This window comes from Myxozyma melibiosi (genome assembly GCF_037950935.1).
Source record: "Myxozyma melibiosi strain Phaff 52-87 chromosome Unknown BZA70scaffold_13, whole genome shotgun sequence".
Taxonomy (NCBI): domain Eukaryota; kingdom Fungi; phylum Ascomycota; class Lipomycetes; order Lipomycetales; family Lipomycetaceae; genus Myxozyma; species Myxozyma melibiosi.
In genome coordinates this window covers 113203-138703 of record NW_027042927.1, presented here as the reverse complement: position 1 = coordinate 138703, position 25501 = coordinate 113203, and the positions used below count along the sequence as shown (strand labels likewise).

The 25501-nt window shown below is 46.7% G+C and overlaps 13 protein-coding genes across 13 annotated transcripts; 9 read left to right on the top strand and 4 right to left on the bottom strand.

The window, feature by feature from the left end:
• The first annotated feature begins 13 nt into the window (after nt 1-13).
• BZA70DRAFT_260497 (CDK-activating kinase assembly factor MAT1-domain-containing protein) lies at nt 14-1084 on the top strand. The gene is made up of 2 exons (XM_064910881.1): nt 14-65; nt 116-1084. The coding sequence occupies exons 1-2, from the start codon at nt 29-31 to the stop codon at nt 1075-1077; spliced, it is 999 nt and encodes a 332-aa protein (XP_064766126.1). The 5' UTR covers nt 14-28; the 3' UTR covers nt 1078-1084.
• Nucleotides 1085-1794: 710 nt separating this feature from the next.
• Nucleotides 1795-3400, top strand: BZA70DRAFT_81385 (uncharacterized protein). The gene is made up of 2 exons (XM_064915433.1): nt 1795-1956; nt 2025-3400. Exons 1-2 carry the CDS (start codon nt 1901-1903, stop codon nt 3286-3288), a joined length of 1320 nt encoding a protein of 439 aa, XP_064766125.1. The 5' UTR covers nt 1795-1900; the 3' UTR covers nt 3289-3400.
• Nucleotides 3401-3460: 60 nt separating this feature from the next.
• Nucleotides 3461-5851, top strand: BZA70DRAFT_283857 (uncharacterized protein). The gene is made up of 5 exons (XM_064913501.1): nt 3461-3720; nt 3792-3903; nt 3965-4581; nt 4647-4791; nt 4859-5851. The coding sequence occupies exons 1-5, from the start codon at nt 3512-3514 to the stop codon at nt 5777-5779; spliced, it is 2004 nt and encodes a 667-aa protein (XP_064766124.1). The 5' UTR covers nt 3461-3511; the 3' UTR covers nt 5780-5851.
• On the bottom strand, nt 5832-8974 carry BZA70DRAFT_260492 (PRP1 splicing factor, N-terminal-domain-containing protein). Its single transcript, XM_064910880.1, has 2 exons — nt 8385-8974; nt 5832-8318 (listed from the first exon to the last, which is right to left on the bottom strand). The coding sequence occupies exons 1-2, from the start codon at nt 8720-8722 to the stop codon at nt 5915-5917; spliced, it is 2742 nt and encodes a 913-aa protein (XP_064766123.1). The 5' UTR covers nt 8723-8974; the 3' UTR covers nt 5832-5914.
• On the top strand, nt 8957-10475 carry BZA70DRAFT_312565 (Dimethyladenosine transferase). The gene is made up of 5 exons (XM_064914992.1): nt 8957-9604; nt 9660-9833; nt 9905-10042; nt 10123-10313; nt 10384-10475. Exons 1-5 carry the CDS (start codon nt 9215-9217, stop codon nt 10424-10426), a joined length of 936 nt encoding a protein of 311 aa, XP_064766122.1. The 5' UTR covers nt 8957-9214; the 3' UTR covers nt 10427-10475.
• BZA70DRAFT_283851 (uncharacterized protein) lies at nt 10476-12578 on the bottom strand. Its single transcript, XM_064913500.1, has 7 exons — nt 12418-12578; nt 12004-12347; nt 11849-11928; nt 11578-11795; nt 11282-11505; nt 11117-11225; nt 10476-11058 (listed from the first exon to the last, which is right to left on the bottom strand). The coding sequence occupies exons 1-7, from the start codon at nt 12428-12430 to the stop codon at nt 10685-10687; spliced, it is 1362 nt and encodes a 453-aa protein (XP_064766121.1). The 5' UTR covers nt 12431-12578; the 3' UTR covers nt 10476-10684.
• A 94-nt stretch (nt 12579-12672) lies between these two features.
• BZA70DRAFT_81344 (uncharacterized protein) lies at nt 12673-13436 on the top strand. The gene is made up of 3 exons (XM_064915431.1): nt 12673-12841; nt 12913-13025; nt 13089-13436. Exons 1-3 carry the CDS (start codon nt 12793-12795, stop codon nt 13194-13196), a joined length of 270 nt encoding a protein of 89 aa, XP_064766120.1. The 5' UTR covers nt 12673-12792; the 3' UTR covers nt 13197-13436.
• A 538-nt stretch (nt 13437-13974) lies between these two features.
• BZA70DRAFT_283846 (ATP-dependent RNA helicase eIF4A) lies at nt 13975-15855 on the top strand. Its single transcript, XM_064913499.1, has 5 exons — nt 13975-14234; nt 14297-14312; nt 14383-14435; nt 14495-14853; nt 14925-15855. Exons 1-5 carry the CDS (start codon nt 14126-14128, stop codon nt 15576-15578), a joined length of 1191 nt encoding a protein of 396 aa, XP_064766119.1. The 5' UTR covers nt 13975-14125; the 3' UTR covers nt 15579-15855.
• BZA70DRAFT_283843 (DnaJ domain protein) lies at nt 15856-16661 on the top strand. Its single transcript, XM_064913498.1, has one exon. The coding sequence runs from the start codon at nt 15974-15976 to the stop codon at nt 16634-16636; it is 663 nt and encodes a 220-aa protein (XP_064766118.1). The 5' UTR covers nt 15856-15973; the 3' UTR covers nt 16637-16661.
• On the bottom strand, nt 16662-17743 carry BZA70DRAFT_283841 (P-loop containing nucleoside triphosphate hydrolase protein). The gene is made up of 5 exons (XM_064913497.1): nt 17608-17743; nt 17509-17544; nt 17374-17445; nt 17088-17290; nt 16662-17009 (listed from the first exon to the last, which is right to left on the bottom strand). Exons 1-5 carry the CDS (start codon nt 17621-17623, stop codon nt 16764-16766), a joined length of 573 nt encoding a protein of 190 aa, XP_064766117.1. The 5' UTR covers nt 17624-17743; the 3' UTR covers nt 16662-16763.
• Nucleotides 17744-17798: 55 nt separating this feature from the next.
• BZA70DRAFT_81218 (kinesin-LIKE protein) lies at nt 17799-20793 on the top strand. The gene is made up of 4 exons (XM_064915430.1): nt 17799-18652; nt 18717-19845; nt 19906-20467; nt 20529-20793. Exons 1-4 carry the CDS (start codon nt 18055-18057, stop codon nt 20685-20687), a joined length of 2448 nt encoding a protein of 815 aa, XP_064766116.1. The 5' UTR covers nt 17799-18054; the 3' UTR covers nt 20688-20793.
• Nucleotides 20794-20796: 3 nt separating this feature from the next.
• Nucleotides 20797-22283, bottom strand: BZA70DRAFT_283838 (uncharacterized protein). Its single transcript, XM_064913496.1, has 5 exons — nt 21910-22283; nt 21823-21841; nt 21659-21763; nt 21403-21601; nt 20797-21364 (listed from the first exon to the last, which is right to left on the bottom strand). The coding sequence occupies exons 1-5, from the start codon at nt 22130-22132 to the stop codon at nt 20900-20902; spliced, it is 1011 nt and encodes a 336-aa protein (XP_064766115.1). The 5' UTR covers nt 22133-22283; the 3' UTR covers nt 20797-20899.
• A 19-nt stretch (nt 22284-22302) lies between these two features.
• BZA70DRAFT_81197 (uncharacterized protein) lies at nt 22303-23670 on the top strand. Its single transcript, XM_064915429.1, has 2 exons — nt 22303-22877; nt 22945-23670. Exons 1-2 carry the CDS (start codon nt 22465-22467, stop codon nt 23483-23485), a joined length of 954 nt encoding a protein of 317 aa, XP_064766114.1. The 5' UTR covers nt 22303-22464; the 3' UTR covers nt 23486-23670.
• Nucleotides 23671-25501: the final 1831 nt, after the last annotated feature.

The following is a 25501-nucleotide window of genomic DNA, read 5'->3' as shown; positions in this document are numbered from 1 at the left end:
TTCCCAACTCCATCCAGCGAGAACAACCATGAGCTCGCTAGCAGCTGTTCAGAAGCCTGAGGATGGTACGTTTGACTACTGCCTGTATATTTTGATAGCTTACTGACACTCGCAGAAATATGCCCGGTGTGTCGGCTAGACACCTACATGAACCCGTCGATGCGGTTCCTGATCAACACCGAATGCTACCACCGAATGTGCGAGTCGTGCGTCGACCGTATATTTTCGCAGGGCCCGGCGAAATGTCCGATTTACGGCTGCAACATGACGCTGCGGAAGAACAAGTTTAAAAGGCAGACGTTTGCGGATCTGCAGGTCGAGCGAGAGGTTGACGTGCGCCGGCGCGTGAATCAGGTCTTCAACAGGCGGCGGGAGGAGTTTGATTCCTTGGACGAGTATAATAATTACCTCGAGCAGGTTGAGGCCGCGATCTTTAATCTGGTGAACCATGTGCAGGAAGAAGAGACGGAGCAGAAATTGAACGAATACAAGGCTGCCAATCAGTCAGCAATCAAAGCGAACGCCACGCTTCTAAGCCAGGAAGAAGAAAAGGCAGAGATCATGCGTCAGCTGGAGGCAGAACGCAGACTAAATCAGAGACTTTCTGCGATTGAAGAGAGTGTCGCAGAGCAGGAGTTAAAGAAAGAAGCCGACCGGAAGATCATTCAGGACCTGGCCACCGCCAAAGACGGCGAGGCCGACAATATCGTCAAGCGCGCAGCAGCATATGTTCAGCGCGGTCTAGATTTGAAGAAATCTTCGGCACGAAGAGGACCTCGTGAGACTACTTCCGCCGTCTCGTTCGGAGACTCTGCACTCTCGCTCCTCAATCAACGGACGCGGACAAATATAGCGGATACTGCGGACGGCGCGCCGTTTGATCCTACGACTGAGGAGTATGTCAACGAGTTCTACAAGGTGCAGTCCCAGTACTACGACCCGTTTCTGGACAATGTGGCATCAAATAAGCAAGCACAGGCTGCAGGGTTTCAAGTCGGAGTAGTGTACGAGCAGGTTTTGTTTGACGCTTTTATGGGTCTGGGAGTTTTTATCGAGGAGGAGAAGAAGCAGGTGTAGAAGACACTGCTTGGCATTGATGATATGTACATAGATTGAATAACTAATTCTCCTTCTGCAGCTCTGCGTATTTTTCGTAGCACTTCTGCTGAATGACAAGGTCAACGTTCCCGCTGTTATCGCGCACTCTGTAGCCAAGATCCCATAGCATTTTCTGCTCAAGTCAGCACATCAACACAACTAACCTTCATAACCAAGAACAAGTACTTACCATCTGTGAAGATAAACACTCTTCGAACTTCCTCTCCTCACCGTCGTCCTTTCGTTTGCCATAATATGCCGCGCAATTCTGATCAGCAATGATCTTTATCAAATCCTTTCTCTTTCCATCATCCACCAGTCTCTCGCGATACCGCTGTATACTGGCCACATCATCAATATCTGCCTGCGAGAATCCGTGCTTTTGCATATTCTGGGTCAGTGTCCGGCGAAAGACCGACGGCGTTGTGCTTTCGAAGAACTCGACGATTTCCGGGTCGGTGATGACGTCCTTGTAGGTTATCTTCCTGTCGGCTTTAGGCTCTGTGTCTCCCGAGGTCTGCTTGTTTCCGCCCCAGAAGGATTTAACACGATTTAGTATCGACATAATGTTGATAATGCAATCAAGTTGATGGAATATTGGTGGTCTTTTCCTCAATTTAATTCTCGAATTCAGTGTTGAATTTCGGTGCGGCTCCGATCCGATCGCAACAAAAACTCGAAACCTGCGCCGCGATAAACAAACAAACAATATTCAACATAAACAGCGCCTTCTTTCTTCTTCAGCCACCCAACACTCACTCAGTTATATATCATTATTTAACAATAACAAACAGACACAGTTATGGACCGTCCTACTGGTCGCAACGAGCGTCTCGCGGCCCGAATTCGCGGATCGGGGTATGTTCAACCGCCCAACATGACGCGTATATCACTACACGATACTAACAACCACTACCCTCAAACAGCGCCCGTAAAGTCACAGAATCCATGTTTTCAATCTCCTACACGCGAAACGTGACTCCGAAAGCTATACACAAAGGTGGCAGCCAGACCATGCTCGAGCTCAACAACGCAAGAAAGACACCGCAGCTGCCGGCTTCTGCTAGCAGCGGGAAGAAAGTCAAAATCACTCCGCGAGAGAGATCGTCTGTTCGGAGGTCTACAAAGAGAAGACCTGTGGTAGCGGCAGCAGATACACCGGCAAAGACTGCGACTGCGACTGCGACGGCAACGCCCGCATCGTCAATCAGGAAAGTCAGACGACGCTCTACAGCCGTTTCACATACACCAGTAGTCGAGGAGGAGAGACCTGAAGAACAGCCTTCATATACACCTGCTCTACCGGATGTTGTTACAGATCGAGGCTCACGAGAAGAGTCAATTAGACGTCCTCGAGCCAGCAATGCCCCCTCCGCAAGAAAAACACCAGCACCTACGAGCAGCCCAAGAAGAGCCCCAACACCAAAGAGCAGCCCAAGAAGAGCTCCAGCACCCAAGAGCAGTCCAAGAAGGAACCCCACTCCGCAACAAATTCCTGCTCGTCGTGCGCAGCCAACGCAGCCTGTCAGTCGCCCAAAGACGAAATCAACCACGAAACCGCAAACCTCTCAGAAGGTCAAAAAGGCAGAGCATGGTGCTAAGGGCGCTCGAGTACTCGCTTTTAAACTCCCAAGAAAAGGCGGCCGTGGAGCATCTTATTTATCTGGAGTCGATGTCGTTACCAGAGTTACGATAGAGCAGCTTACAACAGCATCTCTGGTCCAGCCCGAGGTGTTTAATCGACGGGTTATCGAGACGTACACTGAGGAGGTGGAGGCAAGATTGATGGCAATGTGCGATGCCGTTGACACTCACGGAATTCTATCCCGCGCGACAAGGAAAAGCGACAGAAAAGTATACGAGCTGCGTGAGAGGTTATTGGAGCTCAGAAGCGACAGGCAAAAGGTCCAAGACCAGATCACGACCTTGAGAGAAAGCTATCTGAAGAAGAAGAGCGACCTTATCAGCGAGGGATTGGTGCAAGATGTTTTAGAAGCTGTAGGAAGCGTAAAGACACGGGCAGCTCACGATGCTGAGTCTACAGAAGAAGAAGCAACGGCAGAGGATGCGACAGACAAGCGCGTGGGAGTAGTGGCTCAGCTGAGCCGGATTGCGCCTTTGGTTTGCGGGGAGTACGGTGTTCTTGGACGGCTACGGGAATTTAATGATATGCTGGAAGCAGTGAAGTAGGCTTTGGAAATGCCTATGTAATACAATTCATCTTTCATATCAGCTAACTGCAATAAATAAGATATCTCTGATTTTGAGATGCTTCTTTCGGACACCCTAACCCGCAAATACCAAGTTAATGACGTATCACAGATCCGTAAGCGACTCGCGTCGATTCGAATCAGCTTCCTCCACAGATTCTCTCCAGCTTCTCGCGACGTCACCACTCTGATCCAACAAACAGATGCAGTCGTCGGAAAAGGTCCTGCAATTTGCACCGTTTCGGTCTTTTGTGGACTCCTCTTTCTTCCAGGTGCTGTCCGACAAGAAGCTAACAGACTTCAAACTCGACACCTCCGAGCGCCCTATCTCCGCACTATACTCCATCCCTGTCTCTTCCGCTGCAAACAGTAGCGGTATTATAACTTTGAGCGGTAGTGGTTTTGATAGCGTGTATGTGGCTTTAGTTATAAGAGAGCGCATGTAGCATTGCAGCAGGAGACGACGACTAACAGCCTCATCAGAACTCCCGGACCTAACGAATGTCTTGCACCTGGTTTAATCCGAAACTTGAATACCAGCGAGGAGTTCAAGTCTCTTGACAAATCCGTTCTGATACAGGAGCAAGGAGAAAAGGTGAGCTCACTGCTTTCCAGTGGATAGCTGTTGTATTCTCTAACACAAGAGATCTCATCAGCTCTGGTCATCGATACTAAACGGCGAAGTCGCGGCCAATCCTTCATTACTATCCTCATTCTATCTTCTCTGCTTCTCCGACCTCAAAAAATACAAATTCTACTACTGGTTCGCATTCCCTGCTCTTCACAGCGACTGGTCTTTCGCAGACGACGAATCCACTCCCATAACCAGCGCCTTTGTAAAGACACTCGACAGCTGGCGAAGCTCAGTTCCTGATCCACAGAACGGGTTTTTCCTTATCAAAGAAGGTGTTCCTGATTCAGGCCCAACATTCGGAACTCTAGGAGAATGGGAAGACTTCTTTGGAGGTTATACCACAGATGACGAGATTACAGTAGGCTTTGCCGACCCATCTTCCTTCCCCCAGAGCCCAGGCTGGCCTTTACGAAATTTCCTGACGTACATAGCCAGCAAGGGCTGCAAACGGGTGAAAGTGTTTTGCTACCGAGACCTACCATCTCTCTCATCTCAAACTCGCAGCATCTGGATGAGCTTTGAGTATCGTGGCGAGTTCAACAAAGCCGAAACACCTCGCGTCAGCGGATGGGAGCGAAGCGTTCAAAATAAACTCGTGCCAAAAAGTGCTGATCTGTCTTCTCTTTTGAATCCGCTAAGGTGCGTACTCTTTCAATGATATATACGTGAGATTTGATCAACTCTAACGTTCATTATGCTACTAGATTGGCAGACCAAGCCGTCGACTTGAATCTTCAGCTGATGCGATGGAGAATAGCGCCGACTCTGGACATTGATAAGGTCAAGAACAGTAAATGCTTGCTTCTAGGTGCAGGCACTTTAGGAAGCTATGTAGCTCGGTCGCTGATGGTTAGTATCTACTATTTCTGATTTGATCTTTGCCAATAACGATCAACGCTAACAAATTCTGCTCCAGGGATGGGGAGTTCGCAAAATCTCATTCGTGGACAACTCAACGGTTTCTTATTCTAATCCAGTCCGCCAAGCTCTATACACCTTTGAGGACTCTCAAAATAACGCACCAAAAGCCAGTACGGCTGCTAGTGCTCTACAACAGATCTACCCCGGTGTCGACAGCTCTGGCTACAATCTTTCAGTGCCAATGGCCGGCCATCCTATCACCAACGAAGAAAAGCAGAACGCAGAATACACAAAGCTTGTTGAGCTGATTTCCTCACACGACGCTGTATTTCTACTAATGGATAGCAGAGAAGCGCGCTGGCTCCCGAGCGTCATCGGCGCAGCTCTGGGGAAGATTGTCATAAACGCTGCTCTAGGCTTCGATAGTTATGTGGTTATGCGACACGGTGTTCCGTCATCTACAAATCGCCTTGGATGCTACTTTTGCAACGATATCTTTGCTCCCTCCGACAGTCTCACAGACCGGACACTCGACCAGATGTGCACGGTGACTCGGCCCGGAATCGCGCTGATCGCAGCTGGTCTAGCAACCGAGCTCTTCGTCTCAATAGTGCAGCATCCCCTCGGCCCTGCCGCCCCAACTTCTCAATCTACAGAAACCAACGACGCAACCGCTGTCCCTGCTGACGACGACTTCGACCATCCGTTGGGCGAGATACCTCACCAGATCCGAGGCTTTCTCCGCCGCTTTCAGCAAATGAACATCATGGGCGTAAACTACGAGCATTGCTCGGCCTGCTCTGAGCCAATTGTCAATCTTTGGAAAAGTGAGGGATGGGAGTTTGTCAAGAAAGCATTGAATGTTCGTGGTTATGTGGATGAGGTTAGTGGTTTAGCTGAGGTGCGAAAGCGGGCAGACGAGCTAGTGAATGACGACGATTGGGGTATCGATGATGATTCTGAGGAGGATATGTAAGAAGTCGCGATGTAATTTGACTACGATTACTAGTAATTTATAAAACTGTGATCCTGTTATGCGTAATGAGACAGCAACTTCAGTATATTATAGTAAATCATCTTCTCTAATCATACAGGAACTCCACTAACCAACTTACAAAGTCACAGCCTTAGCCGCCATTTCGAGCAGCTCTGGCTTGGACTTTTGGAAATTATTTACATCCTTAAACACCCTCGGCCACACATCGCCGTGCTTTGGATTAGCAACCAAGAATTTTTGCACCAAGTGATCGAGCTCGTCCTTGGTTCCATGCGTCTGCAACAGCTTGTAGAGATAAGCCCAATGATCACCATTGTCCGAATCAGCCTTGATTGCTTTTTCAAACCACGACTTTGCCTTGTCGGGCTTGCGTTCAGACCAGAACAGCTTGGCAATCGCAGCAATGACAATCGAGTCATTATCGCATTTCTTGAGCGCATCAATCAGTCGCGGCTTTCTCTGAGTCCGAGGCTCCAGAGCCACACTCTCTGCCCATATCGCACCTGATGTCGGGCACTCTTGCAGAGCAATCGCAATCAGTGCTTTCGCCTGGTTGATATTCTTTGCTCGGATCTCAACTCGAATTCTCTGCAACCAAAGCTGGGGGTTCTTGGGGTTCGCCAAAGCCGCTCGCTCAAGCACCGATCGGCATTTCACAATCGTGGATTCTTCCAGGTGAGATAACAAAAGCCACAACGGAATCGACTTGGGACAGACTTTGGTGCCTGATATGTACGCCTCTCTCGCTTGGGGGATCCGGTCTTCTGACTCGTAGATCTGACCTTTCATCATCCAAAGCTTCGCAGACTTGGGAAAGTCCTGTAGTGCTAGGTTCACAATCTGCAAAGCACCTTCCAAATTCTTCAGCTGTCGCTCAAGAACGACAGACTTAACCCACACGCGCTCAGTTGGAGCGCCTGCACGAGCCTGCGACAACAAAATCCGAGCTTTCTCGTACTCGTTGTTTCTGACCTCGATATCAACCGCAGCAAGCCAGATGTCTTCGTCGTTTGGATTATGATCGAACGCTCGCTCAAGAACAGAACGAGCACCGTTGACATCTGAAGCGGCAAGTCGTTCTTCAGCGTATCGTAACCAGAGCTCTTTCGTTCCGGGACAGGATTCCACAGCCTTCTCCAGCAAAGAGAAGAGAGAATCTGATGTACCATGTGCCTTTTCGAGCGTTATAGCTTCGTTCCAGAATGCGATAACATTAGGCAGGTGCTGGAGAGCATATGCATATATCGCACGTGCGGTCTCAAAGCAGCCTTTCCGAAGAGATCTAGCTCCGTCATCCAACCATATCGATTCCTGGTCTTCACCATCCAATCCAAAGCCAAGCGTGGTATGTATAATAGCTTGACAGGTAGCCACGCTGCCGTCTTGCTCACACTTTTCAGCTTCCAGAATCCATCCTTCGCGGTCGAGCATTCCACCACGACGCTGAAGTTCGGAGATTCCCCTGCTGATGACCATCTCTACCTTTTTGATGTTTCCCTCCTTCTCCTCCAATTTTGCAGCCTCGACCCACACCTCGTGCGATGTTCGAACAGCTTGTCTGGCTTTGTTCAACACCTTACGAGCATTATCCGCAGTTTCCAACTTAGCGAGAGCTATCCAGAGCTCAACCGAAAGTGGGATCAGACTAGTTGCTCGCGATAATAGAATTTTGGCGTCGTTAGGGTTCTCCTCCAAATTGACCGCTTCTTTCCATAACGTAACACTCTGGGGGATATTTTCCAGAGCTTTCCGAATAACCCGCTTTTTATTAGCCGTTTCTGACTCCAATCTCATAGCTTCCATCCAAATGTTGACGCTCTTGGGTAAATGCTGAACTGCCTTTGAGGCAATGACTTTGGCGTGATTGGTGTCGTTCAAGCGCATACTTTCTAACCAGACATCCTCATTCTTGGGACAGTTCTCACAACCCTGTTGGATAAATTTTCTCGCGCTTGACATCTTGTTATTCTGTTCTTCCAGCTTTGCAATAGCTATCCAGCCGTTCGCGTGTTTAGGATCGGCCTTGACGACAGATAACAGAAGCTCACGATGTTTCGAAAGATTGGCGGCATCTACACCTGTAGAAGTAGAGCTGCTTGATAAAGAAGTCAAATAGCCCTTCGGATCAATATTTGTCGAGCCAATAACAGAATCAGTACCGGCTTGATCCAAACGCATTCCGAGCATTTTATCTTTCGCCTGAGAGATCTGACGGAAGTCAGTGATAGTTCCGTCGACAGTAGACGCGGTGCCATCCTCCGGATTCACAGAATTCTCATATGTAGTCTGACCGCGACCACTAGTAAGGACAGAATCTGGCACAGCATAGAATCTTCGCTCGGATTGCATCATTTTTCTGTCTCTTCTGTTTTTCCCTGTAAGATCTCCAACTTCCGGAATACTAGCCCATTGCTCATCGGTTACTGTAGATAGCGCACGAGTCAGATCAGCAAACTGTTTCGAGACTTTTGGGTTTTTGGAATCGAATTCTTCTTGTTCGCGCTTCTCGCGCGCCTCCCTATTAACAGGATCGTGTCAGTTTACCTATTCACCTCTCAAAATATATGCAAAGCACACCACAAACCTTCGAGCTTTTCTTCGCGAGTCCATACGCTCATCGACTTCGCTGTAGATCTTGTCTGCCTCTTCATCTTCTTCGTCATAGGCGCCGCTGGCAAACAATCCCTCATCGTTCTCATTATCTCTGAATCGCTCTTCATCGTCGTCATCTGACGCGTTACCGTTCTGTAAAGCCTCTGCTCTCTTAGCCAAAGCTTCCTTGATCGCATCCTCGCTGGGTCCTTCTCTGGCAGGACCGATATCGGATCGAGTGGTGAATCCGGTGGCACCACGACCCAATCCAGCAACATAGTTCTCTGGTGCCTGCTCGTTCAAAAAGTCACGCCGAGGAGTCGCGAACATTTTGAAGACCAACCGTAGCTTCTATCAGTAGTGATCTGATGATTTGAGCGTAAAGTAGCTGAAGATACCAGTTAGAGCGCAAGGTTGACTTGCCCGTTGCCGTTCTATGATGTGGATGAAGTCGACACTTCGATATTTTCGAACATGCTTCGAGCACGTTCAAGATCACGTGCCCGCCGCACCATCTGTGAATTTTTTTTCAACTCCCAACGATCATGAAATCAGCTTGATTTTGATCAGTTATTTGTCCACAAAGAAGAAATTTGGTCTAGCTCTTTAAGTCTAAAGGACCTGCTATTATCATTTAATATTGCTGATATACAGAGCTATATAGAGGTGAGACTTGCTCATGTTATACTCGGTCTTAAGATTCTGAGTTCGCAGATCCTGGTTCAATCAGATTATGTAGTTGGCTAACTTTTCTGTCTGATGAACAGCTTTTGCTTCTGAAAGTAATATATCTCCGATAGTTAGACTCAGTTTTTGAACACTATGGGAAAAGCACCACCATCTCGACGGAAAAATGCGGACGCTGGCGGCGGAGATCGTCCAGAGCGACTAAATATCTTCAAGATGAACACAGGACTTGGCCAGCATATGCTCAAGAACCCCCTAATAGCGCAGGGAATTGTGGACAAGGCAGATATTAAGCCTTCTGACATTGTTCTCGAAGTTGGCCCCGGTACGGGAAATTTGACAGTCCGTATCCTGGAGAAAGCTAGGAAAGTCATCGCGGCTGAGATGGATCCTCGAATGGCAGCAGAAGTGACGAAACGAGTACAAGGAAAGCCAGAGCAAAAGAAACTAGAAGTTATTCTAGGAGATGTCATAAAAGCGGATCTTCCGTACTTTGACGTTTGCATCAGCAATACTCCTTATCAGGTGAGCCTAACATTTTCAAATCGAATCGCGACCCAAAATCTAACATGTATCATAGATCTCCTCCCCCTTAGTCTTCAAGCTGCTAAATATGCCCCGGCCTCCGCGAGTATCCATCCTCATGTTTCAAAGAGAATTTGCTCTTCGTTTGGTCGCAAAACCTGGCGAGGAACTATACTGCAGACTAAGTGTAAACGTTCAAATGTGGGCCACTGTCACCCATATCATGAAAGTGCGTTCTGACCTTTTCCCTCATAAGCTATTTTTATTCGCAAGGAAGATAATTAACAATGCTCTACATAGGTTGGAAAGAATAATTTCAGACCCCCACCTCAAGTGGAGTCTTCTGTTGTGCGTATCGAGGTGAAAAATCCTAGACCGCCTATCGACTTTGAAGAATGGGATGGTTTATTACGCATCTGCTTCGTCCGGAAAAATAGGGTATGTTTTATAATCTTGCATCTATTTCCATGACTTTGCCAATATATATAGATGTACTAACTCTACCGATATGAATATAGACCATCTCCGCTGGCTTCAAATCGCAGGCAGTTCTCGACATTCTAGAGAAGAACTACAAAGCATACTGCTCGCAGAATGATATGATGATAACTGACGAGATCAACATAAGTGCTATGGTTGACAAGGTTCTGAAAGACACTGAACTGGGAGATAAACGCGCGGGAAAATGCGACGAGGCAGATTTTATGAAGTTCGTATCCCTATCCTAATTCAAGATTGCAGCCTGACGACTAGAATCTAACCTTTTATTGCTATTTTAGGCTGCTATATGCGTTTCATATGGCGGGTATTCATTTCGCATAGAATGTCATGTTTCTTTATATAATGAAAGTTGGGTTATATCATAAAATTTCCCGTAGAATACTCAGACTTGTGGGCTTTTGAGATTTATTTGATTTATATATCGATGACCACAAGACCATCGTAGGGCGAGAGAGGACAGTATCCAAAACCAAATGGAACATACTGATATTTAGAAGCGATATATTAAATACGCCTTGCAACCAAGCTAACCCTCAGAACTATTCTCAATTACACATCGAAGAATACCAGAGACAACAATTATTTCCGCGCCCAAGGAGGTGGCGCGCTAGGTTTAGAAGGCATTGGCTGCGGTGGCGGAGGAGGAGCATATTCCGGACGCACGTTTGGCGGAGGTGCCCGGCCGCCTTCGATAGCACCTCTTGGCCCAGGCATGCCTCCAGAACTGTTGCCCGTGAGCTCAAGCATAAGCTTCTCATACTCTTGATCGACCTCATTTCCAGGATTACCATATCCTCCGTTGTTGAATCGACCACGATCTCCACCATTAGCCGAACCTCTTTCCCTACAATCTCTGGCGAAATGGCCTGCATTGCCACAAATTCTGCAAATGATGTTTGCAGTATAATTTCGCTGGTTAGGACATTCGTATTTTCGGTGTCCGAGTTCTCCGCCTAGGTAGATTGTTAGTACAGATTTCAGAGACCATATAAAATCGATGTTTGAACGTACAGTTCTGGCATGCCTGGTTCTCGTCGTCTCGCAGGGTACCGTTAAGAGAAGCCAGCTCTCTGAGCTGATTTCGCTTCAATTCGTTTTCACCCTCAGGAATACTCGCAGCCTGAAATAAACAGTCAGTATTAGGCTCAGTAAGAAAGAATAGGCTGGCAGACTTACAGTCGAAATAACTTTGTTAACCAGTTTGATCGCCTTCTGCACTTTCTCCTCGGTGTCGGCAATAATCAAACAATGCAAATCTTCTTCAAGGTTGGATTGATAGGCAGCGTCTGATCGTCCCTTTCCTTCCTTGACAGATCCTTTACCTCTGATAGCAATCTTTGCACCCGATTCAGTTTCCATCTTCTTCAGGGTGTTACCACGGGGTCCGATAAGTTGTCCAACTAAACAAGTGAAATATCACGGTTAATAGGTATCCCAAACCATGGAGAATGACAAAGACATTTTGGACTTACTAAAGTTGATTTCAGGGTATTCATTCACAGGGACAAAGACCTTCTCTTGAGTCTTCAACGGCCGTCTGTAATCAGCCGGCGGTTTGAAATCAGGGATGGTCTTAACAGCCTTTTCAATGAGTTTGTGGCGTTCGTCTTCAAGACGCTTCCTGTACCGAACTTCTCTTGTATTGACTCGCTTTCCGTTGTTATCGTATTGAGGTGGAGGAGACGGAGAGCTAGATACGCATTAGAAATGATATGGTAGAGACGTGATCCATCGTCAACTTACCGCTCGCCATCTTTTGGTACCACGTCGTTGATTCTCAGCTTTTGTGAGATCTCTTCAATACGCAAGTTGAGAACATAGGCCTAATAAAAATGAGAGTTAGAACAACAAATCATAGAGTGCTCGAGCTTTCGACGACTAATATTGTAGAAACATACCTCGATCTGCTCTGGCGTCATGTTACCAGAGATAGAAGTGGGGAGGTTGATCAAATTAGCAACCTGATTATCTTCTGCAGCAGCCCATCGGTTCCTTCTCTTTCTCTTTCTAGGCGCCTCATCTTCACGCGCAGAAGGTCTTCCTCTTTCACGATCATCCCCTGGGGGAGGAGGTGGAGGAGGGTAGTCACTTAGATCACTCGGGGCGGGTGGAGGAGGAATGGCCGGAGGAGGAGGTGGATAATCATCCGCAGGAGGCGGAGGCAGAGCTTCACTAGGAGGCGGAGGAATGAACGCGTCAGGCATCCCTCTTCTTCTTGCGCCCAGAGGCACACTGTTCGTTCCTGATGAGCATCAGCAGAGGTTAGCGGACGTCGACAGAAGGCGTTGCTTGAAATGACAAGAGATCCATACCAGTTATACCCATGTTTTAGCGGTCTAGCAATACAGACTCGTAGATTAATGCTTGAGTTTGATTGTAATGTTGCGATCAATGGGCTAAAACAACAAGATATAGAGAGCAAATATCAGGTCTGTTAACTTTTTTATGTGGCGGTCACCTTGCGCGCAACAGCAAATTACTCAGTAATTACATCAGCAACACACAAAACCCTTAACAGATGTGAGATGACCGCTCAGTCTGGGCCAATCAAACTGATAGTAATTGCCGTGCTAACAACGTTTGCAAGTCCAACGGAATTCAACCACGAACTTCGAAGCTCTTATATACTCGAGACTCGATAATTTCTGCTTGATTTAGAAGCTACTTCTTTTTGAATTATCGTCATAATGTCTTCCGGCTTTGGCATGAAGGGCGGCGTTGGCCGTTGCTACAACAGTAAGAATTGTCGAAGTATTTACGATCAAACTAGATATTGTGGAAAGACTCTAATGATTTCTGTTTTCTAGACTTCACTGATCTCATTCAGTGCTACAAAGATACCAGAGCCGGATTGATTGCTGGCACTGAGTGCAGCTTACCGAGAGGTGATTATATGGAGTGCATCCACCACACGAAGGAGGTAAGTCTCGGAAGCACATGGACATAGCCTGCTGGATTCGTATTAACAATCCCTATTTTGCAGAAAGCGAGACTGAACGAGATCCGCGAGGAGGTTTTGAATCAGAAGAAGAAGAAGGGTGAATCAACAAGACTGCCGAGAAGAGGATTGGTGTCTCTCGGCGACTTATAAAGGGTGGAATACGTACAGATACAAAGAATCTGTTCGCGTTGGCTCGCGTCGGTGACCTCGTTCATATTTTGAGGTTTACGGGATCATGCATGTGGCTGGATTAAGATTCTGGTTTGTTATGGAGTATATATAATACACGGAGTAATTCTCGCATACTTGACAACTATGGCTACTTCATTGAGTCTATATGGACAGCGGAGGTGCGGACGCAAACTGTCTAGCCTAACTCAGCATGACCATTGTCGGATAGAAGCAGCATGCTTTGATTTAGAAATCTAATGGTTCAGTGTGGAACGAATCGCGCAATTGCCACTAGAGGAGCTGGTTCGTTTTACGTGGTGTAGCGTAGCTCATGATCACTCGCGCTCGATCATTTTTGCCATTAGAAGTGACTACTGAAATAGTATACTTTTACTTCTTGCAGTACATGACTGCGGGAGACTCTTTGGGGTATCTACATTATCTCCAGAAAGACATTGACTAGTTTACAACCGGTAAAAAATAACCTGGACCACACTTTGTTCCGGACTTTGCACGAGACAGAACCGGAGCTCCTACGACCAGGTATGACAAGAATACTAGCCCCAACACAAAGCCACTCCTACACGCACAACATGAACTGAAGCAGGCGGTACACATATCCCAAAAAAAGACCGGGGCCCAAGAATAGGGAGACTGAATGTCTCTGGTTGGAGTAGGGCAGATTAGGTTTACTGCTCACATCTAAACACCATCACGCTTAAGCCACTTCTACCACGCGCACCGTGCACCGCAGAATTGTCAGACGGCTCCCAAAAATTTTTTCTCTTCCCTCCTTTCTTGCCCCAGTAGAGCACTACTACAGCTTCCCTTTTTCTGCTATCTTCACCGAAGCAGACCCCCTTTCCTACTCCACTTGTCTTCTTATCAGAGATAAAAAACCACCCAACATGGCCGACCAGCAGCTTACAGATATCGCCGGAGATCAGATTGAGTCGAACTACGATGAGGTTGTCGATGAGTTCGATGCCATGGATCTGAAGCCCGAGTTGCTCAGAGGTATGTGCTGCTACTTCCATTATTTGCATTTGTTTGATTGTGCTCTTGCTAACTGTCAATAGGAATTTTCGCTCACGGGTACGTCTGATCATTTAACAAATAATATACAGTTTGAGCAGCAGGACGTTGAATACTAAAACTTATGCAGTTTCGAGCACCCTTCCTCCATCCAGCAGCGTGCTATCATGCCCGTCATCAAGGGTTCGTCTCTTCTTTCTGAATTTGGCTATCCTCTTAATTGTTGACTAACGGCAATCTAGGCCGTGATGTTCTCGCCCAGGCCCAGTCCGGTACCGGAAAGACTGCCACTTTCTCGATCTCCGTTCTCCAGAAGATTGACACCAACGTCAAGCAGTGCCAGGCTCTTATCCTCGCCCCTACCCGTGAGCTTGCCCAGCAGATCTTGAAGGTCGTCCTCGGAATCGGCGAGTACATGAACGTCACCTGCCACGCCTGCATTGGTGGTACTGCCATCAGAGATGACGTCCGAATCCTCCAGGAGGGTGTTCAGGTCGTTGTCGGAACCCCTGGTCGTGTCCACGATATGATCCAGCGTCGTGCTCTGCGCACTGACAACATCAAGCTCTTCGTTCTCGATGAGGCCGATGAGATGCTTTCGGTAAGTATCTTGACGCTTATTGCTGGCTTTATAGGTTACAGAGACTAATTTTACTTTTTTTATCACCACAGCAAGGTTTCAAGGACCAGATCTACGACATCTTCCAGCTTCTCCCTCCCTCCACCCAGGTTGTCCTTCTTTCGGCTACCATGCCCAAGGAGGTCCTCGAGGTCACCACCAAGTTCATGCGTGATCCCGTCAGAATTTTGGTGAAGAAGGATGAACTTACCCTTGAAGGTATCCGACAGTTCTACGTTGCTGTCGAGAAGGAGGACTGGAAGCTCGACACTCTTACCGATCTGTACGAGACTGTTACTATCACACAGGCTGTCATCTTCTGCAACACCAGAAGAAAGGTCGACTGGTTGACCGACCAGCTCCGCGCCAAGGACTTCACTGTCTCGGCCATGCACGGAGACATGGACCAGAACCAGAGAGATGTCATTATGTCTGAGTTCCGATCCGGATCCTCGCGTGTGCTTATCACCACCGATCTGCTGGCCAGAGGTATCGATGTCCAGCAGGTTTCGCTTGTCATCAACTACGACTTGCCCGTCAACAAGGAGAACTACATCCACAGAATCGGTCGTGGTGGTCGTTTCGGTCGTAAGGGTGTTGCCATCAACTTCTTGACCGACGATGATGTCAAGGTCATGAGAGATATCGAACAGTTCTACAGCACCCAGATCGAGGAGATGCCCATGGACGTTGCTGACCTTATATAAATGCAGTAACCGTTTGTTGGTGATAATACTACTACATTAACCTAGTTGTAGTGAATGAAAATTTGTTGCTTTTTTCTCTCTTTTTCTTTTCCATTCGTCGTGCTTATTTTGTTGAATGATCATTTCAAACGCTTCTTCTTTTTTTGTGTATTCCGATGCTTCTCTTCCCTTTTCTTCACTGAAGACTCTTTGGCGACGTAAAAAGCCTGGCTGTAATGTAGCAATCTTTTCATGATAATATAAAGTCGAGATAATAATAAGCGAAGCGGTGAATATTTATTTGCAGTGGCGGTGCTGGATGGGGCTGGTGGGTGTGGCTAAGCGAAGTTTGGGACTCAGGGAAATTGATTTGTACGTCGTCGATGACCGTCGTCAACCTACATTCGGACTGAACAATGAGAGCATCATCGCTGAGATTCGCAAGCCGGACTTTGAAGACCGTGCAGTGGCAGAGCAGCAGCCGCCTCGGGTGCAGCAGGCTATACAGTGCCGCTTCGACAGACCAGATCGGAGAGGGACGGACTTACTACTCGCTTTTTCCAAAGACACTGAAAGACGGTCCTCCGCCCAAAGGTCCGTTTGCAATCAATAACCGTGAATTACGACGGGAGTTTTTGGAGTTACAGTCACAGAACCATCCTGATCTCGCGAGAAGCGAGGCCGAGAAAGAGTCGTCGGACAAGATATCGTCAGAGATCAATAAGGCGTACTCGACCTTGAGCTCCGTGCTTCACCGGGCTACCTACCTTCTAGAGCTACATGGACTCACTCTAGCCGAGGACGCTGGTCGAACGATGCCGCAGGATCCAGAGCTTCTGATGGAGGTCTACGACGTGCTCGAGGATATAGAAGAATGTGAGACAGATGACGAGGTCGAGCGTATTCAGGAGCAGGTCACCGAGAAAATAGCCGATGCGGAGAAACGGGTAGAGCAGGTTTTTGATACGAATGACCTGGAGAATGCACAACAAGCGGTAACTGTGCTACGGTATTGGGTGAACATAAAGGACTCTCTAAAAGAATGGGAACCAGGTCGGCCGTTCCGGATGATTCATTAGTTGGAAAATTTGTATATTCTGATATGTCACTTTTGAGTGAGCTCTATATATTAAATATGTCTATCATAAAGAGGCGTTTTGTACAAAAAGTCGATCGAAAATTATGAAGATACTGAATTTCACATCTTTACTCGAAGATGAAAGCCTTGAGGTCCTCGTAGCACTTGTCCAAGTTGTCGTTGACGATAATCTTATCATGGGCACCGGTCTTTGCAAACTCCATCTCCTTGGTAGCCTGGTCCATTCTCTTCTGAACGCTCTCAGGGCTTTCGGTGCCTCTGCCTTCCAATCTAGCACGCAGAGTCTCCAAGCTGGGAGGAGCAAGGAAGAGGAAGCGAGCATTCAGGTCGGTCTTCTTAACGGAAATGACACCCTGCAAGAACAAGACAATAGTCAGCAAACTGATGAATACACGAGCGTCTTAACTTGAAGTCAGATGGTGTCACAGTACCTGCATATCGATATCCAGGATGCACGTCTTTCCCTTCTCAGCAACATCCTGCACGGACTTGATCGAAGTTCCGTAGTAGTTGCCAGAGAACTCAGCATGCTCAAGGAACGCATTCTCCTTAATCAGCTTCTCAAAATCCGGTCGCTCAACGAAATGGTAGGCAACACCGTTGACCTCACCGGGTCTGGGCTTTCGGGTGGTGTCTGTCTCCCAGTTAGTCTCTCCCATCTGCGTTGATTACAGAAAATCTGGAACAAGTCATTGATAAGGTGGGCGGTTGACATACGCGAGACCGAGAATCCAAAGGTATCCGGGTAATCAGCAAACAGACGCTTGAGAAGCGTCGACTTTCCGGTGCCTATAGAGTGGTTTCTTGTTAGTCCTGAACAAAGCCAGGGAGATGAAAACTACCGATACTTACCAGAAGGTCCAGAGATGACGATGGGTCGCAGAGAGACTAGAAGAAATATAACGTTAGCCACAGTACCTACATGCTCAATACTCAAGAACAATAACCCACCAGAAGGGGCAACCATTGCTGAAGCAGATACAAGGTAAACTATGCAAGAAAAGGTGAATTGAGCGCAGGTTTGTATGCAACAGGAAGCAGAGCTCCTTTTTACGGTCGCTCCTAAACGACGCCTCACGTAAATTTCTGCTGCGTGCGGCTTTCGCGGCGTGCAGCACCCGGCGCCGCCTAACACAATGACACAAAACCCGCTGCTCACTCAAATTATCCCGTTGCCTTCGCAACCGGGCAATAATGTAAACAAACAAACCGTCAGATCCAGTTCTTATGCTCCCGCTCGACACCTTCCGCTATCCCAACCCAGGCCTGTGATCAACAACTCAACAACTACGAATCGCTGCGTGTATCTGTTATATTCAGCACAGACGCAACAGCTGGCACCAAAACCACACTCTCCTTTTTTGGTTTGGTCTATTGTCTTCGCAGTCATTCAACAATATGGCCGACTCTTCAGCCTTCCCAACAGTGCCCTGCACCCCCATGGCTACAGTCTCTCGCATACCTCAGAGGCAGGTTAATGCCGCTCCCACATCCCCTCTTTCCGGAAAACTACGAGGAGGCAATTCTACGAATCCCTTGGGTGATCTTCCCCTAGGCACTATGAACCGCGGTGCTCCTAAAATGCAACAATACCAGGCCATGCCCAAGAAACCGGCAGCTACTCGCGGCGTCAGCACTACCATCGCGAGCACTCGTGCTTTAGATGTCAACGACAAAAGGGGTGTTTCCAACAACACGAAGCTTGCAGCCGGGCTGTCTCGAAAATCCTCAACTTCGAGCTCGGTTTCGGGCACCACCACTTTCAATGGCGGACATACCATTCGATCCAAATCTGCTACCTCCATGAGGCCAAGACAGCTTGGATCTAGACCAGGAAGTGCGCAAGACGACGTCTCCTCTTCTCGGATCATGCCGGTTTCTGTAGATGCAATCAATGCACCTTGGGATGTCAAAGGCAGACTAGACGGAATGGAGCGGAGCTACGACATGCTTCTGACGAGACTCAACGAGACTAGCGAAGAACTTAACGCTAAAGGTATGCCATTACATAATATTTTCCACCATATCCCCTTCATTCAATCATATTAATGTCTATCTAGTTGCGGCACTCGAGACCGAACGAAGAGGCTCGGAACTGCAGCTTCGACAAATGGAAATGGCAAACATGGAACTTCAGCAAGAGCTGCGCAAAGCAAAAAGCGATATGGATGACGATCAGCGCCGGGCCCGCATTGAAATGGAAGATCTCGAGCGGAAATATCGGAATGAACTTGATGAGCAACGCAGACTGGCGAGAATAAAAGAGGAGGATCTTCACCACGAGCAGCGAATGAAGAGCGAAGAGCTAAAGACGACTTCCCAAAAGACACTAGAAGAACGCGATGTGATGCACTCTAAGGCTGTCGAGGCACTACAGGCTTCCTTTGAATCAGAAAAGTCAGTTCTCCAGACTCAACTGGAAACGCAGGAGCAGCAGCTTCGCGAAAAATACGAAGCCGAGGCCGTCTCGCTACGTGAGGAGCTACAGATTCTTGCAACAAGGCTAGAGTCTGAACGCGCAACTGCCACGTTTGAAGTGTCGAAAAGAGATGAGGAATTGAAGACAACGCGTGCCTTGGTTGCTTCAACCGAGGAGCAACTTCAACGCCAGCAACAGATAACCGGAGATCTGGAAACAAGACTTCGCCAACAAGCTGAAAGCACACTCTCTATGGAGACCACTAAGGCGTCTTTGTTTGCAAAAATAAACGAGCTGGAAAACGTGGTCATGAACAAGGACAGCAGAATTCGCGACATGGAGAAGCAACTTGCAGACGCGACAGATGCAGCTGCCTTGGCCAAAGAGAAATTGATCAAGGAAGAGACCTTGCGTCGTGTATTGCACAACCAAGTCCAGGAGCTGAGAGGAAACATCCGAGTATTCTGCCGAGTTAGACCGCCGTCCGCCAAGGAGAGTTTGGATGTGGCAGATATTCACTATCCTGATAAGGACAGAGAATGCTCGGCAATCGAATTGATTGGACCAAGCAACGAAAGCGCTTTGGGAACAGCTATGGGAACAGTCTCTACAAAGACGCACTCGTTTGGATTTGATCGGGTGTTCTCTCCTGCCGCTACCAATGCTGACGTTTTTGATGAGATCTCACAGCTCGTTCAGAGCGCTCTCGATGGATACAACGTGTGTATTTTCTGCTATGGTCAGACCGGATCTGGAAAGACATTCACTATGTAAGATATGGGCACAGTTATTTTTTTTGACTTTGAGGTCATATGCTAACAGAACTACAGGTCGTCTGACGATGGTATGATTCGACGTGCTGTCGACCAGATTTTCTCGACAGCCGAAGGCTTGCAGGATAGAGGATGGACTTACAAACTGGAGGGGCAATTTCTCGAAATTTATAACGAGACAATCTACGATTTACTAGTCGAGTCCGACGAGTTTGATAAGAAGAAACTGGACATACGGCAAGATATCAAGGAGGGAAAGATCTCAGTACCAGGACTCTCATCGCTCCGTCTGCAGAGTCGGACTGATGTTGCTGATGTACTCAGAAGAGCGGCCAAGAATCGAACCGTTGCAGCAACAAAAGCTAACGAGCGTTCATCTCGTTCACACAGTGTTTTTATTCTCTCGCTGCACGGCACAAATGAGTCTACAGGAGAGGAGAGACATGGCACGCTCAACCTCATCGATTTAGCTGGATCTGAGCGACTGGCACATTCACAGAGCAAAGACGAACGATTACGTGAGACTGTGGCTATAAACAAGAGTCTAAGTGCTCTGCGCGAAGTTATAACCGCCATCGGAACTAAGGACCGTACACATATTCCATACCGAAACTCGAAGGTAATATTTCATTCTACGTTTCTCTATCGATATCGACAAAGTCTAACATTGCTTTACCTAGTTGACATATCTCCTTCAATATTCTCTCGGGGGAAACTCGAAGACCCTTATGTTTGTCAACATCTCTCCGGTCAAGCAGCACATCCCCGAGACCGTGAATTCACTCAGATTTGCTACAGTAGTCAACAATACCCATATCGGACCGGCAAAGAAGAAATAGATCGCTGCACAAGGCAACAACGGCGGATGCGACTGACAGCTTTATTTTTAGTTTGTGCTTTTGTTCAGATGACCGAATATATATCATTAATGACTTTGATGAACTGAATACATCGCAAAAACTTTTCACCCAATTCACACATATCTATCGTAGTACTAGAATGCTATATACATATACTGCGGGCCTCTAGTAGAGCCTCGTAATACTCACACTCAACCTTCTTTCTCTATGACCTTCACCGACGTATTGCCATATTTTCCCGCCACTTTAACACCAGATTTTTCATCCAAACCAGACCAAAACTCAGGATCCTTCAGACGTTCATCTTCTTTCGGTAGACCAAGTCCGTCTCTAACTTTCACAACAGATTCACGAAGCTTGGCTGCTACCAAAGAGCGAAGCTTTCGCGCCTCCTCCCCATCGTATTCAGTCTCCGGAATTTTTTTCCACTGTTCTCTTTCACTGGCGAACATTGCTGGATCCAGTTTTTGCCCAAAGTTAAATCTCAACTTCTGTCTGCTTGCCCCGAACTTGGGAAATATCACCGATCTGGGAATGTATTTCATAACTTCACGGTCTTCCGAGAAAATGTTCTGCAGACCGCAATGGAATATGGGGACAATTTCCGGTAATTCCTCGGATTCCAGAATGATTCTGGACACTCCCCAGTGAAAATACTTCATTGTGGTGTCGTGGGGGGAAGAGCCTGATGCACGAGCGACTCGGGAAATATATGGATCCACTGAGGACTGAGCTGTTTTTCTGGAAACGCGAATGATTCAGACTTTAACTGGGCAGTGGTCATATTCGGGGAAAGCAGGCTAATCGCGGCATCAATTGACCCCTGGTATGGGCCTGTTCCAAATCGGTACGTTGCTAAAACCTGGCCCATCGAGAAAAATTTGCTCGTTACTCTATAATTTTGCGATTAGTTGCTGAGTACAATTCACAGACAAGATCTGATTACTCACGATGTAGTGAAGCAGATGTTGGCAGCGCCTAAACTCCAGCGCAAATTCCTCGGGTTGAACATCTTTCTGATTGGAAGCAGCCCCCAAAGGACGGGATCGTCGACGCTGAAGATGTCGAGTCAGTTATCATTTGACACTTGGTATGGTGTGGATATGCGACTTACACTGAAACATGATTGGAAACTACAGCACAGAATTGTTAGCAATTGAATAATGGCGACACGTCAATCAGCTTCAAGAAAAGCACTTACCCGTCAGGACTCCTCGATTTCTTCGTCGCGCCTCGTCCAGCATATTCTCAAATTCTTTGAGACCTGAAGTTTCCACCTTATGAAACCCGTAGAGAAAAAAACGAGACAGTATTCCTGTCATTGACATAATCATAGTGCTGCCAAATTTCCATGATGTCTTGCTGCGGGGATAGCTGTTGAGAAACTGGAGACCGTTTGCAATCGTTGGATATGGGGGAGCCATGGTTGCCGAATTAAAGGTAAAGAGATTTACCACGGGACGCAAATCTCGACGCAAAAAGATTTCAGATGCCTTTTCCTAAATCCTAGACTTGAAGCCTCTCTAGACCATTGCAGCGTTATGTTGGTCTTTTGATTTCGGTTCAATATTGCACTTCCAAAGAAGCGACAAAAGATGCATCTAAATAGAAAGTCTTTAATCAATGACGCGCTAAGATCACATGACCAACTAAAGCCTTACTGAGCCGCGCCGAGCTTTCAGGACTTGTGTATCTGAATCGCTTGCATTCAGCTTATCGAAGTTGCTTCGGCTCCAACAAGTTGTGTGTTTGCGTAATGGAGAAGTTTTCAATATGGCGCGATAAAGGGACTGGAATAGCTCCATTCCTACCTCATCCTTCTTCAACTTTCCGCAGTGATGGCGATACTAGCGCACAAGCTATCTGCTTGCGCGCCGGTAATATACTTCTTGCGATAGTCTCGGTCGCGATCAAATTACCATTGTGCCTAATCTACTGTATTTTGCATTCAGTGATAGTCTTGCTTCCTCTGCCTCCGGCAGTAAAAAGTTTATCCACAAAAGTCTTGCTTCGCATTATCGGCCTGTTCTACTGGAGAGTATCCTATGCCAGTGGAAGATCTGGTGTCAGATCACGTCGTGCCTCTTCGTCTAAGAAGACACCGAACGCAGGCGATGTTGTGGTTTCCAACTTCGTGTCTCCTTTGGATGCCATGGTATATTCTACTGAGTAAGTTTTTGGCGGAGTAACTGCCTTCTATTTGCAGTATGTCGAGGGTGTCTAACTGGTACCACAGGTTCGATTGCTGCTTCGTGATTCCAACTCCAACCGGTGCTTATCAGACCTACAACACTCTGCAGGCATTTATCGCTGCGACGAGGCTACCTAATATTACCAAGCTTAGTGGATCATCGTCGGTATTGTCGGATATCGTGTCCAAAGCCAAATCGAAAGATAAAGTCGTCGTTCTCTTCGCTGAAGGCACCACAACTAACGGCAGAGGCTTCCTCTACTCTTCTGCCATGAAAATCAAGCTGGATTCGACGTCTACCGAAAATACATTGATCCCTTCCCATATCAAGTACACGCCGCCGGACGTCTCTACACCAGTACCTGTCTCGTCTGTTTTCATATACTTATTGAAGTTGATGTGCAATTGGAAGGGCTGGAGTGTGAGAGTTCAGTTTGGCACACCTGTCCCACAAACCGCAGAAGGAAGTATCGCTCAGTGCATTGATTCTATCTGCACATTGGGCCGGATCAAAAAGCTCGGAGATGAGCTCAATGCCGAGTCAAAGGCTGAATTTGTGAAGGCCTGGACAAAGAGCAGATGCTAAGCTCAGCTGTCATCACTTGGCTTGTCTTCATAGACACAGTAGTATGATGTGTGATCAGCTGTGACTATCTATTTCTTGCAGCTTTTTGGAATTTGTATTATACATCGGTTTGGTTTATATTGAGAAAGAATGGATCTGCTGTATATAAAAGGTTATCATTTTATGATCTATCATTTAACATCACATAAGGATTGCAAGAAAGCTACGTTCTTTGAGGCATCTATTGTAGGAGACCACCGACTACTTTAATTGATCTCTGATGGGTTTGAATCACTTCATCTTTAGTAGTCGGCTTGATCACAAAATGCATGCTCTTTCCCAATTAAGCATGAGAGTAGGTTGGAAAATTCAGAAATGTGCCCTCATCAGTTAAAACCATGGGACATTCTCATCATCTGAAGGCAGGCTATAGTGAGCTGTGAAGTCAGCTCTTTTCACCAACTCAATGTGAATGATTGATTGATTAATAAATCTATTTCGAAGTCTGTGTGCAACAACTAGGCTATGACAGGATATCTCCCCCTTCTCTACCAAATAATACTGGAAACAAAACAAAACAAGACAAAATAAATCTACAAGATCGTGCCGCAATTTTAAATAATTCAATATCAAATAAATCTCCAGGTCAAAAACACAGAGAAACTTTGCAAAACTTGACATATCTCAAATCTCAAATCAAAGATAAATATCAAAAACTTCAAATATAACCATCCAAGCTATTCACTGCTTCAACTCACTATGAGGATGATGATTATGATGGCATATCTTCTGATTATAGAGTCTACATAGAACAGCTACTTATGACAGACTGTCGCCAATTTATCCCATTATTTTTTTGTCTCCATTCTCTAGTCCAACTTCAACACCAAAGTCTCGATTTATTGGCTTCGCTCTGCTACCAAAGTTGAAGGCAGCAATCCCGCTCTTGGCCTAGCCACTCAAGCAGCCTCATCGCCGGACCAGGTCAATCATGACTGTTCATCGCGCAGTATTTGCCAGCTGTATTGTTAGCTTCCGAACTGGACATGGCAGAGAGTCTCGTCCTTCACCAGAGTGGTGGTGTGGAATCTCACTGCAGTCCGTCCAGCATGTGCTTCTTTATTGTTGCAACCACAGAGATGAATAAACTAACACCTTTGAAGGTATCCCTAAGGCCGAACGCACGCTTAACTTCCTTCTGCGGACAGATGAATGTCTTTCTGCACTTGTCCGATATCTTCAGAAGACCCACATTGGCTCTGGTCACTGGTATCACCAGCAAACCGCTCTCGCACAGAGCCAGAGGAATGAGTTGTAGATCAATTGTTTGGTGGATTTGAGAGTAGCACTTGGTGACCTGGAGTGGGATGGGTAACACTGAAGCCTTTTAAGGAAGTCAATAGCTTGGATGTTTATTATTGAATTTGTTTGAACTTTTATCTTTTATTTGAAATATTTTATAGTGAATTTTTGACAAATTTCTTTGTGTTTATTTTGATTAGGAGATTTATTTGTTATTGATTTATCTGTTATTGTGACACAATCTTTGGATCTCTTTTGTTTATTATACAGTGGAGAAGGGGGAGATAGTCTGTCATATTAACGAACCGTCATAACCTAGTTGTTGCAACAGACTTAAAAGAGAGATTTATCATCATCATCACCTTGTTGTTGCAACAGACCTAAAACAAATATTTATCACCATCATCATCATCATCATTTAGTCCAACTTCAATTTTCTGTCTTCTCAATATTATAATCGAAGTATGCCTGCCTGAAGTGGAGGACAGGCTAGCCAGTAGGAGCCTGTCTTCAAATTCTTTTACAGAAAGGGAATGTGTTGCTGTAAAGTCCATTGTGTAACCCATAGAATGCAGCTTTCTTTCACAGCTTTGTTTGCATAATTGGTCCTCATGCTGATGATGACTCAAATCTATTTTATAGTCTGTGTATGACAACTAGGCTATGACAGCCTGTCTCCCCTTCTCCACCAGTGATGGTAGAAAGCAAACAAAATAGGACAAAACAGAACAGATA

Excerpts from the sequence above, each read along its gene's own strand:
- BZA70DRAFT_260497 (XM_064910881.1), top strand. The coding sequence starts at position 29 with ATGAGCTCGCTAGCAGCTGTTCAGAAGCCTGAGGATG. Across the intron at positions 66-115 it reads TGTTCAGAAGCCTGAGGATG|AAATATGCCCGGTGTGTCGG; the intron begins GTACGTTTGACT and ends TGACACTCGCAG.
- BZA70DRAFT_81385 (XM_064915433.1), top strand. The coding sequence starts at position 1,901 with ATGGACCGTCCTACTGGTCGCAACGAGCGTCTCGCGGCCCGAATTCGC. Across the intron at positions 1,957-2,024 it reads GCCCGAATTCGCGGATCGGG|CGCCCGTAAAGTCACAGAAT; the intron begins GTATGTTCAACC and ends ACCCTCAAACAG.
- BZA70DRAFT_283857 (XM_064913501.1), top strand. The coding sequence starts at position 3,512 with ATGCAGTCGTCGGAAAAGGTCCTGCAATTTGCACCGTTTCGGTCTTTT. Across the intron at positions 3,904-3,964 it reads TACAGGAGCAAGGAGAAAAG|CTCTGGTCATCGATACTAAA; the intron begins GTGAGCTCACTG and ends AGATCTCATCAG. Across the intron at positions 4,792-4,858 it reads ATGTAGCTCGGTCGCTGATG|GGATGGGGAGTTCGCAAAAT; the intron begins GTTAGTATCTAC and ends ATTCTGCTCCAG.
- BZA70DRAFT_260492 (XM_064910880.1), bottom strand. The coding sequence starts at position 8,722 with ATGTTCGCGACTCCTCGGCGTGACTTTTTGAACGAGCAGGCACCAGAG. Across the intron at positions 8,319-8,384 it reads TCGCGAAGAAAAGCTCGAAG|GGAGGCGCGCGAGAAGCGCG; the intron begins GTTTGTGGTGTG and ends TCCTGTTAATAG.
- BZA70DRAFT_312565 (XM_064914992.1), top strand. The coding sequence starts at position 9,215 with ATGGGAAAAGCACCACCATCTCGACGGAAAAATGCGGACGCTGGCGGC. Across the intron at positions 9,605-9,659 it reads TCAGCAATACTCCTTATCAG|ATCTCCTCCCCCTTAGTCTT; the intron begins GTGAGCCTAACA and ends CATGTATCATAG. Across the intron at positions 10,314-10,383 it reads GACGAGGCAGATTTTATGAA|GCTGCTATATGCGTTTCATA; the intron begins GTTCGTATCCCT and ends TTGCTATTTTAG.
- BZA70DRAFT_283851 (XM_064913500.1), bottom strand. Across the intron at positions 11,226-11,281 it reads TTAACAAAGTTATTTCGACT|GCTGCGAGTATTCCTGAGGG; the intron begins GTAAGTCTGCCA and ends TGTTTATTTCAG. Across the intron at positions 11,059-11,116 it reads GAACCAGGCATGCCAGAACT|GCGGAGAACTCGGACACCGA; the intron begins GTACGTTCAAAC and ends CAATCTACCTAG.
- BZA70DRAFT_81344 (XM_064915431.1), top strand. The coding sequence starts at position 12,793 with ATGTCTTCCGGCTTTGGCATGAAGGGCGGCGTTGGCCGTTGCTACAAC. Across the intron at positions 12,842-12,912 it reads CGTTGGCCGTTGCTACAACA|ACTTCACTGATCTCATTCAG; the intron begins GTAAGAATTGTC and ends TCTGTTTTCTAG. Across the intron at positions 13,026-13,088 it reads GCATCCACCACACGAAGGAG|AAAGCGAGACTGAACGAGAT; the intron begins GTAAGTCTCGGA and ends CCTATTTTGCAG.
- BZA70DRAFT_283846 (XM_064913499.1), top strand. The coding sequence starts at position 14,126 with ATGGCCGACCAGCAGCTTACAGATATCGCCGGAGATCAGATTGAGTCG. Across the intron at positions 14,436-14,494 it reads TATCATGCCCGTCATCAAGG|GCCGTGATGTTCTCGCCCAG; the intron begins GTTCGTCTCTTC and ends ACGGCAATCTAG. Across the intron at positions 14,854-14,924 it reads AGGCCGATGAGATGCTTTCG|CAAGGTTTCAAGGACCAGAT; the intron begins GTAAGTATCTTG and ends TTATCACCACAG.
- BZA70DRAFT_283843 (XM_064913498.1), top strand. The coding sequence starts at position 15,974 with ATGAGAGCATCATCGCTGAGATTCGCAAGCCGGACTTTGAAGACCGTG.
- BZA70DRAFT_283841 (XM_064913497.1), bottom strand. Across the intron at positions 17,446-17,508 it reads CGTCATCTCTGGACCTTCTG|GCACCGGAAAGTCGACGCTT; the intron begins GTAAGTATCGGT and ends ACCACTCTATAG. Across the intron at positions 17,291-17,373 it reads CTTTGGATTCTCGGTCTCGC|ACACCACCCGAAAGCCCAGA; the intron begins GTATGTCAACCG and ends ACTGGGAGACAG.
- BZA70DRAFT_81218 (XM_064915430.1), top strand. The coding sequence starts at position 18,055 with ATGGCCGACTCTTCAGCCTTCCCAACAGTGCCCTGCACCCCCATGGCT. Across the intron at positions 18,653-18,716 it reads CGAAGAACTTAACGCTAAAG|TTGCGGCACTCGAGACCGAA; the intron begins GTATGCCATTAC and ends ATGTCTATCTAG. Across the intron at positions 20,468-20,528 it reads TTCCATACCGAAACTCGAAG|TTGACATATCTCCTTCAATA; the intron begins GTAATATTTCAT and ends TGCTTTACCTAG.
- BZA70DRAFT_283838 (XM_064913496.1), bottom strand. The coding sequence starts at position 22,132 with ATGGCTCCCCCATATCCAACGATTGCAAACGGTCTCCAGTTTCTCAAC. Across the intron at positions 21,602-21,658 it reads AACATCTGCTTCACTACATC|AGTAACGAGCAAATTTTTCT; the intron begins GTGAGTAATCAG and ends GCAAAATTATAG. Across the intron at positions 21,365-21,402 it reads ATATATTTCCCGAGTCGCTC|TATTTTCACTGGGGAGTGTC; the intron begins GTGCATCAGGCT and ends ACCACAATGAAG.
- BZA70DRAFT_81197 (XM_064915429.1), top strand. The coding sequence starts at position 22,465 with ATGGAGAAGTTTTCAATATGGCGCGATAAAGGGACTGGAATAGCTCCA. Across the intron at positions 22,878-22,944 it reads GCCATGGTATATTCTACTGA|GTTCGATTGCTGCTTCGTGA; the intron begins GTAAGTTTTTGG and ends CTGGTACCACAG.